Source organism: Hevea brasiliensis, unplaced genomic scaffold, assembly GCF_030052815.1.
Source record: "Hevea brasiliensis isolate MT/VB/25A 57/8 unplaced genomic scaffold, ASM3005281v1 Scaf260, whole genome shotgun sequence".
Lineage (NCBI taxonomy): Eukaryota > Viridiplantae > Streptophyta > Magnoliopsida > Malpighiales > Euphorbiaceae > Hevea > Hevea brasiliensis.
This window is the reverse complement of record NW_026614763.1, coordinates 86573-98734: the sequence shown is the minus strand read 5'-3', so window position 1 is coordinate 98734 and position 12162 is coordinate 86573. Positions and strand designations below refer to the sequence as shown.

The following is a 12162-nucleotide window of genomic DNA, read 5'->3' as shown; positions in this document are numbered from 1 at the left end:
TGGGTGAGTAATGGGTATGAGAAGAAGACAAAAAAAGTAAGAGATAGAGGTAAGGTAGAGATAGAGAGAGGGAGTTGGTAAGGGCTATAAGAGTTTTGAATCCAATAATTATAACTCCTAAATCATAGAATCAGCAGTAGGACGGCAATATAAAGAATGTTTAAAGCTCTTTAATCATTTTTTTTCCTCCATTGAGCATGCCCTATCCACAAATTAAATTTAATTGCCTGTCACCCACTAATTGGATCGTGCTCTCTTTACCTTAATTAATTAACCATTGCTTTTCTCTTTTATTTTGTTCATTTTATAATATAATAAGAAAAATATGAGAGATAATATGAAGAAAACAGAAATTATATGTTGATTATTTATATATTTATTTATTTTTACTCCAAATATTATAAATTTAAAAATAATTTTAATATTATTAAATTAAAATTCATTAATTTAAAATAATTTAGATTTATGTTGAATTAAGACATAAGTTCTAGCACATTCATTTTAATTATGCATAAATTTGTATACTTGTTTTTGCTTTGAATTTTTTATTTATTTATTTAATTGCTATGGAATTATTGAAATTTTAGAACGACGAATGGGGAAATTGGAGGTGGCCAGAAGTAAGAGGAAGGAGGCAGAGCAAGAGAAAATATCGTCGTTTTTCTTCTATAATGTGTGAAAAAGGAGAAGGTTTAGAAGGAAGCCAAGCAGAAATTTTGGGTAACCTACGACTAGGGCTATGCATAGGTCGATTTGGGCGAATTCACTATATTTTATCAAATCAAATTGATAAAATTTGTTTTGACAGTATTAAAATCAAAATTAATAAATTAAATTATAAAATTATATATATTCGATTTTCACATTAAGTAAATTAAGTTTACCAGATATTTACTTTTAAAACTTTTCAAGTTTTTATAATTTAACTCTTATTAAACCTTTTTTCATATACATATTATCATATATTAATTGAATAATAAATATTAATTTAAAATGTTTTATTCAATAAAAATAAAAAATAAAATAAGTTATTCACGTATTTCTTTTATATATATATAGTTAATCATTTTTTGTTGAACTTTTATCTTATTAACTCTAAATCAAAATAAAAAATTTGATTTATAATTATTTTCAAATCATAATTAATATTTTAATATATAAAACTACTAATTTCAATTTAAATTTATTTTGATTGATTGCGTTGATCAGTTTGACGGTTTCTTTGTACACCCCTAACTATAAAACTATCGGAATAAAAAAGATAAGGGAGATCTCTTCTCTATGTAAAAGACCAAAAAAAAAAAAATCCTAGTAAAGATAAAATCACAAAATTATCTTAAATTAGCACTGTCTACGACTAAAATGAATTGTGATTCTCCTTTAGACCTTATTTGGTTCAATTTTATGGTAAAAATCATTTCATTTGTAAATTAATTTTATGATAGAATTCACTTATAATAAATTTTTTTATTTAGTATATTTTATATTAAATGTATAATTCATTTTAAATGAATTAAATTTTGTGTTTACAATAAATAACATAAAATAAAATAATATATAATAAAAAGAAAATTTTGTCTTGAAATATATATAATTTTCAATTTAAAATTTATTTATAAATTTCATCAATTTTGATGGAATTTGATTTAGTTATAATAAATCCCATGAAATTGATTATCAAGATGTACACTAATTCATAATAATATAAAATTAAGGAGAAAGTGAAAGTTAACTCACGTGTTAATTTATTAATTGTTTTATTATTATTATTATTAATCTGTTTTCAAGTGTGTACAACTTCCACACTGATCTACTAGTCATTAGGAAATTAATATTGGGTTGACAAAAACTCTTAGAAGTCACAGACAGAAACCTAAAACCTCAACATCAAATAGAAGGTTCAACTTCGCTAGCTCTTTAACCCTTCTTTAGCTAATAGCTACTTAAATAATGAAAAAGGTTGCATTTGGTCAATACAATATAATGCATTTCCCTCCACCTACAATATAAGGTTTATCACCACTTAATTGAACTACTTACATTTTCTTTTTTCTTTTTTTTTTTTAATGTAAATAAATTTTCTAAAATTAATTCCATTGATAATTGAAAAAGTCTTTTACTATTTAGTAACAGATTGAAAAATCCATTGCTTGTTAATCTTTTGTTAAATATGAGGGAGGATTCCTTATTTTAATTAGAGTATATTTTTATAATTATGCAAAGTCTACTCAAACCGAATACAAGTCGTCTTATATAATTTTACTAGAAATTTCTTTTTATCCTTATTCCATTTCCACTATTTCATAAGCTAAATATGTGTTTATTAATATATTTTAATAAGAATTCAAATTGGCTAAATAACTCCAATATTTTTGTTGATTTGATTGAACTATGTGTCTGTCTGACATTATATTTAGAAAGTCGAAATTATTTATTTGAATAAAAATATTATTTTAAAATTATTAAAATAATAATTTAAATAATTATTTTATTATTTTAATTTTTTTATAATCAAATTTTATTAAATTAATTTTAAATTATTTTTAAATATTTTTAATTAAGGTATTGAAGAAAAAAACAATTTTTTTAACAATAATTTTGTCAATAATACTAAACAAACCTATAGAAAAAAAAAAAAAAGGTAAAGCATGTAAAAGCAAAGGCAGAAAATGATGAGTTTTCTACATTTTTTTAATAACAAAAAGGGAAATAATGGGCGGCTCAACTCAGATGGCGCGTTTTGGGTTTGACTTCCCTCTACAAAACACATGGTCAACCTTTGCCCACAAAACTCTTTCCTTTTTCTTAATTTTATGACTTATAAAATATTATTAAAAAATAATTTTTAATTTTGTAGTTTTAGAAAAAAGTAAAAATATAATAATAAATGTAATTTTGCCCTTGGGCTGGGGCAAGTGTCCTACGCTCTCTTTACTGCCCCTTGATCTCATTGCACCTTTTACATGGACCACGGTTCTGCGTCCAAACGGTGTGTGTGTACGTTTCTTTGTTTTGTCATCATTCACACCTCACCATTACCTAATTTTGACATCACTTGCATATAAATATTCATACGATTACAATACATATATACATACCCCCTTAATTAATCTTCATGGTTAATTTTAATTGTGTTAATCTTTAAATTAATTATGATTAATCACTCGTCTCTCCTCATATTGAACTATATATGAACATGGGCATTAATTGATGTTTTAGAGTGTTGTTAATTACACTTGACTAGGGCATTAACCACTTTCTAATTGCAATTCAATGTGCAAAACCCATCATTATCTTGTGGGCTAATCGCAATTTGTATTTGCAATAATTAGTATTGGGAAAAAAGCAATACTAATTCATGGTAGTATTATCAATTATAATTAGTGAAAAATAAACAAATTAAATATAAAAATTATAATCCCTAAATTCGATATATTGAAATTGACTATCGATCATAATTAATATGAATTAATTCTATGGTGTGGTGTTAAAATTAATGAATATAATAAGAACAAGTGTGGATAGAGGAGGACTCATAAGGCTTGAGATGAGTAAAGAACATTCCTTAGGAGAAAGACGACAAGAAGAAAATCCAAGGAGTGGATGGGGAGCGACCTAATATCGTTTTTCAAACAACACAAATTAGAAAGCGACTACAATGTCTTTCCCCTCATAATTCACATAGTTAAGGGTCAATTCTGTCTTTTCACACACCCCCTTTCCCTCCCCTCTGCATGCCGCCTTCTTTCTGTCACGCGCTGTCCATAGCTAATAAAAATAATTATAAAAATATTTTTTTTATATAATTAATTCCGCCTAAGATTTGAGTCGAAAAATAAATATTAATGACTAAAATTAATAAATTTCAGTATTTTAATTATTTAATATATCGATTAATAATTTTATTAAATATTATTTAATTATTATATTTTTTATTAATGGAAAATTTGTTAAAATTAATGAAAATATTTAAAAAAATAAAATTAAATAGGTTAACTAAAAATGACAATATATAAATGAAAATATTTGAATAATTTATAAATTGATGAGTTTAATTATTTTTAATTAAATTTATTATTAAAATAAAAAATAATATGAAAAATTATAATTAAATTGATAAAATTAAAGGATTTGATTAAAATGGATAAATAACATAATCCTTTATACACGAAATAGTAATATAGACAATGTGCCACATATAATGTGTTTTAAATTTTGGAAAAATTTTTTATAAAATATTTATAATGTGCATAAAAATAATTTAAAGGGTAAGCTTTTAAATGATGAACCATAAAAAGGACACAATAAAATTAAATATTGAAAATAAAGATTATTAATAATTAAAATGTAATATTTAATCTAATATAAGTGGAATTCCATCTATGTAATATAAGCTTTACTTGTAACTTGATGAAAATTAGCATTTATTTATTTTTAAATACTATGATCAACAATATTTATAAGTTAATTTTTGCATTTAAAAATTAAATATTTTTCAAAGTAATTTTAAAGGTGCACTTCATATCGATTTTCTACATTTAAAATAAATAATTATAAAATGTTTTTATATACTCCTTAAAAATAACTTGACAAGAGTAAGCCTTAATAAGTTTGCCCAAAAATCATCATGTGACAAAGCAATATTTTTTATCTTCATTTTTACATTTTTTATATAAATTATTATCTTCTCATATTAAAAATCAATTTTTTATCCAAATGTTTTTAAATTTTAGCTATTAAATTTTATAGCATATAAAAAAAATTGATTAAAATTCCTTTTATTACATCTATTAATTAAAAATTTTAAAATTCTTAACTTTATAGTTTTGGCATTATAAAACTCTAGTAATCATATTATATATCCTTGAAAATCAATTGTTTTTTAATTAAAATTTCAGTTTGATTAAAAAATTGGTGAATTATATTAAAATCCCTAAGTTTTACGATAATAAATTTAAATATATTTTATTTTTAAAAATTATATTAATATATATATTTAAATAAATTTTCATTAAAAATTATTTTTAGAATTTAAACATTTATCGTTAAAAATATTTTTAAAATCTAAGAATTTTATTGACACTTTAAAAATTGCCATATGGTAGATATATTTTTTTCTACTTTGATTTTTTTTTATTGATATAATATAAAAAATAATTTATTAATCAACATATTTCAAATTTTAAAATTAAAAAATATATATATTAATAAAAATATTAGTTATAATTTTTTAAAATTATATTCAAATCATGTGAAGCGTAGATATACAGAGATTTCAATTAGACAAGTAGAACACATTAGATTAGATGATAGAAAGAAAAAAAGGAGTAGACCTAAACTGACTCGGAGAATAGTGGTATAACATGATCTATAAGTATTACATATTTCTAAGAACTTAACTCAAAATCGTTTAGAATGGAGAAAAATAATCCATATAGCTGATCTCAAATTTTTGAGATAAAGACTTAATTGAGATATTCCAATCATTCAATTAAATAAATTCAAAGAATTATTAAATTTAACTTTATAATTTCTTGTCTTACTATTTAATAATAATAATAATAATAATAATAATAATAATATATCGCAATGGGAATGGAATTTGAGATAGGCAAAGAGGACAGACAGGAAGTTGATAGATGGGAAGGCAAATTAAGGTCAAATGAAATTTTAATAATAAGGAAGAAGAAATTGTCACAATCGCCTCCCCTTTGACTCCTGGCGGTGCTCAAGAGGCCCCAGGTGCCCTCGCACGCGCGCGTGCCCCCTTGGGTCCCACGTTGACTCCAATTCAACGACTACTAGAACTGAGCGTTTCACACTTATCTCTTTCTCAGCCAATAGAGGGCTTAGAAACTAGCCTTTAATTTTTCCTTACTGATATTTATTGTTAATTTATAATTTACTCATTTTAGGATTTTGGACTAATATTCAATTATTAAATTTTAATTTTTTTAATATAGTCAAATAATTAATTTCATATACGATAACCTTTATTTCTCTAAATTAAGAGGACATTTATAAATTATAAATATAGATTAATTTATTTATTTATAATTATTTTTATATTTATAAGTTGAGTTTATAATTAAAAAATTTAAGTTAAGAGACTTAACTTTTTACTTTTTTACTTGTAAGTTTTGCGCTTATAAGTTAATTTTATCAAATATTTTACTATATTATTTTCATTTAATTTTTAAAAATTCATCACAAATCTCATTTTAATAATAAATATGCTTAAAATTTTTTTTTATTAAATGCATTAATTATTTATCAATCACTTATAAGTACTTTAATCAATTACATAAATGTCTAAAATTTTAAATATTTATAAGTTGAAATTAGATATGTGTTTATAAGTTGATTTTTATAAATTAAGTCAAACACTTTTTAGAAAGAAAACTTAATTTAATAAATGCTAAGATTGAGTCATCATTCTCTTATAAAAAAAATAAAAGTAAAAAATAACATTTAAATCTATTGATAAGCATTTGTAATTGACTCGTGGGTGTCTGTGACACAAATTCTATGAGTTGAATCTAATCGCAGACTAATACTATGACTATACGCTTGAACAAGTATATAAATATGATTAAATCATCGTCAACTGAGACTTTTAAGTGCTGAAATAAATTAATCATATACAAGAGTCTCTTTCTTGCTTTCTTAATTTTCCATTTTCAAGAATCCTCATGGATCTCGCCTAACTTACCTGTTTCATTCTTCCAAGTCAACTCCCGTCAGCAAGCTTTCCCCTGCAATATCAGTTGTTGAACCTAATTTTTTTCCTCACTACAGTTGCTTTGGATGATCTAATGGATGAATTTGGTTTCATTGACTATAGAATCCATTAGGTGAGTTTACTTGTGTTTGATCAACTGTGCCACTGAATTAGATCACAATTATTTTTAGGGTTAGCTATACAAAATCCCTGAGGATTGCTTGGCAGGCAGTTGTATGCTTATCGTGCTTTATGTGATAAGTTTAATATATGGCCAAATTGAGAAATTAACAGCATAAGCCATCATGGTATTCAATTAATCCAGATAATGAAGCAGATATTATATCTTCTCTCACGCAACTCTTCATCAATTGTAACGTGTAAAAGATGTGACATGCTTAATCATTCCTAAATTACAATTAATTAAATAAATTACATGTAGCTTTTTATTTAAATTTTTTTTATATATTCATAGGAGCTGCCCATTGTATGTATAAAATACGTGTGGCCATGTCTCATAATTAAAAAAGAGAAACAAGCATGATTGACTTTGATTGCTATAAGAAAGTGATTAAGAATTTCTAATATATAATACAATATAATTATGCCATTAATTGCATAATTAATCATAAATATATTGTTACGAAATGTCTCGACATATCATAATTTTTGACATATTATAAAAATTATTCTATAATATACTTATTACTACTTCTAAATAGAGACTTCATGTATCTATATTGTATCATTTACGTAGCCAATTGCGTAATAATGCAATCCATATTACTTCTACTACTACTAATAATAATAATTGCCATTCGTGTCCTTTGGGATTCTAATCATAAGTTTCTATATTCCACATAAAATTTATCCCAATGTGCACATTTTAATCAAATCTATCATATTATTGCAATAAAATAATAATGAAAAAAAATGTTTTTTACATAATTTTTTTTTATAAAAGAAAGGGTTAAATTTAAACATCTAATCTCTTGTCGTTTATGATAAATTTTTGATTATTAAGCTATTAATTAAAAATAAAATTGACGTGCAATACATGTTATATTATAATTGTATGAGAAATAAAATTCAAGTTCAATTTATTAGAGCAGAATATATTATCTCCTTTATGGCAGCTACCTTACAACACTAAATTATAAAAATAAATTAAGAGTTTATCTAATGAATGAATATTCTTAGAGCACTAAGAAGCAATTATTTGAATTTATTAACTTCCGTTTGCTATAAAATTCATTCATCATTATAAGTTTTCATTATGAATTATTCACATTTAATTATAATTTATTTTTAATCATGATAAAATTTTATTAAGTAAAACTATATAACAATATAAATGGTTAAAATAATTTAATTTTATTAAGTAAAACTATATAGCCAAAATCAACCAATTTTGCAACGCAAACCGCGTAAACCAAAGAAAGGGGTTGTCTCAGCAATTGAGTCTCACGCTCCAAGGAATTAGAGTATAAAAACTCAACTTTCATATTTTAGGATGGTCCCATTTTTACTATTGATATTAAAATTATTTTTAAAATTTAAAATTAAATTACAATTAAATAAAAGGACCTTAAAATAATCAATAAAAAATAAGAGCCACTAGATTTAAATTAAATATATTATAATTAAGTCCAAATCTTTGACATGGCATCTTGATTAAAACCCATATATCATCATCTCTCCACATCCCTTTACTTATAAGGAACAAGAATTTTCCAAGAAAAAAAAATATTTTTATATATATTCTAAAAATTAAAAAAAAAAAATTAATTTACAAAAGATTTGAAGTAAAGAAAATGAAGAAAAATTCGATTCAAAATGTCTCTTCTCATTTGTCCAATCCCCTTTGATTTGTCAACTTAGTGTCTGGTGAATTCCTTTGTCCGTACCCTTCAACCGTTTCATGTATATAAATTACACTAGCTCATACACCGGTATATTATATTAATATATATAGAGAGAGAGACAGAGGGAGAAGAGAGAGATATATAGAGCGCTCAAGGTCACAACAAGGAGGAGGAAGATAAAAGAGAAAGACAGAATACAAAGTTCTTGGCCATGGCAGAGGAGTTTCAGACCGGGATTTGCGGCGGGAACTGGTGCAGCTTGTCGACTAGTGTGTTCATGGGTGGCTCATCACCTTGCTCTACGGGGATTAACGCAAATGACATGGGAACATATGGATCATGGATGGAGCCAAGATCATGCAAGCTCGATTCCAATAATATTAGTAATAATAGTAATTCACTCTCTGAGGGCTCAGTTATTTTGCAAGATTCGCAAAAGCCTCAGCAGACTGATTCTGATAGCGCTGGTAGTAGTATTTTGATGGATTCCACCTTGCAAATGATGGGTTTTGGGTTATCATCTTCATCATCATCCTCATCAGATTGGAGCCAAACTTTACTGTAAGTCTTTTATGGATCAAGATTCGAGATTAAGCTTCGTGATATAGATATAATGTTTGGTGTGTTTTTCCCTTCTTTTTTTAAAAAATATTTTATTGTTCTAATTATGGTTGAATTCAAGTATTTAAAGACCTTAAAAGTCCAAAGCTTCAACTACAAGTTAGAAGAAGAATATCAAATGACTTGGTTTATAATTTATGTTTAGAAAAGGAAGTCAATATGATCATTAATTTAGTTTCTTTTTTTTTTAATTTTAATTATCGAGTGGCAAAAATTTTATATCAATCAGATTCGTTTTTGTTTTCTTTTTTGCAGTCGAGGAAATGGAAGAGCTGAGAATTACAATTCCATACTGCAAGAAGAAATGAATTCTTCGGGGATAAACACTTGTTCTCAAATCCGAAAAGATTGGAGTCCAAAGAGCTTTACTAGTACGGGGGAAGATTCAGCCATTAACGCCTTTAAAGCAATAAATCAAGATTTCTCTTTAGAGCAACAAAGGCTAAATCCTTTAAGCAGCCCCGGGAATTCTACAGCAGCAACTTGCCAGGGCTTATCCACAGGATTTTCAATGGGGTCAGCATCTTATGGCTACCCTTCAGCATTGATACAAAGTTTATTTGACCCTGATCCTCAGCCACAGCAATCTCTTTTCAACAACCGGAACATGAACTATTCATCCCCTTCAAATTATGGGAACATCTTGAATGAACTATCCCCTTCTTGGCCTAAACTTGCTCCTTTTCTAAAACCATCATTGCCAAAGCAGCAGCAGCTCCCTGCAGGTGGCTTACACTTCTCTAACAATACACCCTTTTGGAATGCCTCAGCAACTGCTCTAAATGATATTGGAGCCAGTTTTATACCCTCTTCTCAACCTCAATTTCTTGTGCCAACTTTTGATGAGAAACCCAGTTGTCCCAACTTCAACCCAAAGGTAAAGATTTATGATGATTGTTCATCAATAGATTTATAACTAGGGTTTGAGCTAAATCCTTTTGTGGGAACTTATGTTTCAGACTAACAATGAAGAAGTTCGAGATTCAGGATCAGTGGTTAAGAAAGGAAGTGAACCAGCATTCAAAAGGCCTCGAATTGAAACGCCATCGCCGTTACCAACTTTTAAGGTACAACCTATTTGATCCGGCTTTTCACTAGTGGGAAATTTTAGCTTTTTCCTATAAATTTTTTGTTTTCTTATGCTTTTTCCTTTTGTATTTTAAATCAAGTGAATGATACCCTTGTTATGATCAGGTCCGGAAAGAGAAGCTTGGGGACCGAATAACTGCCCTTCAGCAATTGGTTTCACCTTTTGGAAAGGTGAGTCTCTGGATTTATTTATTATTTGTATTGCAAAGAGTACCCCAATGGCCATTCACTTTGTGGCTTTAATTGAAAGTTCAACACTTTGTTTAAAAATTAAACTGATAGTGTCTGTTTCTTTCAGACTGATACTGCATCTGTTCTCCATGAAGCCATCGAGTATATCAAGTTCCTCCACGATCAAGTCAGCGTATGTTGCCTAATCTTCTGCTTAGAGTTAAGATTCAACAAGTTTAAGCGAAAAAATCCTATAGCTACTTAATTTAAACAAGATTATTACTATAGGAACTATACGATTAGCTAGTTCTGATACATCTGCTTTGATTTCGCCAATGCCTGCAGGTTTTAAGTACTCCATATATGAAAAATGGCAGTCCCATTCAACATCATCAGGTGCTTCACAGATCTTTTTCCCCCTTTGGTTCCTGACATTTATTTTATATTAACTTGATGATTGCTTAAAGATTATATATTCTATTTATCACATTAGAATTTGACAGGGTATATTGATATTGCAGGGTGCTGAAAATTTGAATGACCCAGAAGGGTCAAAAGATCTAAAAAGCCGAGGACTGTGTCTTGTGCCTATCTCAAGCACATTCCCAGTAGCCAATGAGACCACAGCAGATTTCTGGACGCCAACATTTGGAGGTACTTTCAGGTAGAGAGAGAGAGAGAAAGAGAGAGATGAACAAAATTAAAGAGTTTGAAACCCTATTGGAATTGGTTTTCTACATATCTAGTATAGTATCATTTCAACCAATATGGGATTGATAACTTCAATACAAAAGAGAAGATTATTAGGAGCTCAATTGTTGTGCTAGCTGTACCAGTCTTGAGCGGAAAGCTAAAGAAAACAAAGAAAAAAGAGAAAAAGAAGAGAGGTAAAGAAAAGGAAATCACCCTTCAAAGATGGACAGGCAATGCTGGGACAGCTGCAAGCAGAATGATGTAGGGCTAGCAAATGATTAGTGACTCTTAAAGATAAATATATAAATATATTTTTATATAGATTTTGTATCCCAAGTATTATTTATATTATGTATAGGTAATTAAGAGGTGGGTTAAGCACAGGAACAAGTGTTAAATTTAGCTTAAAAAAATTAACATTTATAGTTAATTGAGAGCTGAATTTAGCAGATGGGGCAACAATATTAATAATAATAGTTGCCTTTTGTTCCTGTGGATCTGGCACACCACCACCTTTTAATTTTTATTCAAGAAAAAGAAAAAAAAATTATAATTGTACTGATTGGATTCTAATTCAAAAATATAAGTGAGTGGAGCTCATTCGATTGCTGTTATAACTTTTTCATTTGTTTATATGTTTAGAATGTGCTAGTGGAAGTCAGAGGCCAAGCCCACTGTTCCCGCTTTTAAGGGTGTTTTTTTTTTTTATTTTTTTATTTTTATCTGTCTTCCCTTCTGTATTCACAATGAAAAAGAACCTCCATGCTCACGCGTGTCTGTAATGCGCATTACTGATTTGCTCAATAGGAATTCGAATTTAATAACTTACAGTTTTATAAACGACTTCAATACTAATAAGCTAATAAGTTGGCTACTCTCCATCAAAGGTTGTTTTAAAAGTTTGCAGTTAGACCCTTAATTGCTGCTAAATACCCTCTTAATCTCAAACTAATCATTTGCGTTTTGTGTTAATTAAATTTAATTATATAAGAACTTATCCTT

General features: G+C 27.1%; 1 protein-coding gene across 1 annotated transcript; it reads left to right on the top strand.

Annotated features, from left to right (window-relative positions):
• The first annotated feature begins 8596 nt into the window (after positions 1-8596).
• LOC131176857 (transcription factor bHLH112-like) lies at positions 8597-11777 on the top strand. Its single transcript, XM_058141889.1, has 7 exons — positions 8597-9147; positions 9463-10084; positions 10167-10274; positions 10402-10467; positions 10595-10660; positions 10813-10863; positions 10989-11777. The coding sequence occupies exons 1-7, from the start codon at positions 8798-8800 to the stop codon at positions 11133-11135; spliced, it is 1410 nt and encodes a 469-aa protein (XP_057997872.1). The 5' UTR covers positions 8597-8797; the 3' UTR covers positions 11136-11777.
• The last annotated feature ends 385 nt before the right edge of the window (positions 11778-12162 follow it).

Coding starts and splice junctions, on each gene's coding strand:
- LOC131176857 (XM_058141889.1), top strand. CDS start 8,798: ATGGCAGAGGAGTTTCAGACCGGGATTTGCGGCGGGAACTGGTGCAGC. Junction 9,148..9,462: donor GATTGGAGCCAAACTTTACT/GTAAGTCTTTTA, acceptor TCTTTTTTGCAG/TCGAGGAAATGGAAGAGCTG. Junction 10,468..10,594: donor TGGTTTCACCTTTTGGAAAG/GTGAGTCTCTGG, acceptor TGTTTCTTTCAG/ACTGATACTGCATCTGTTCT.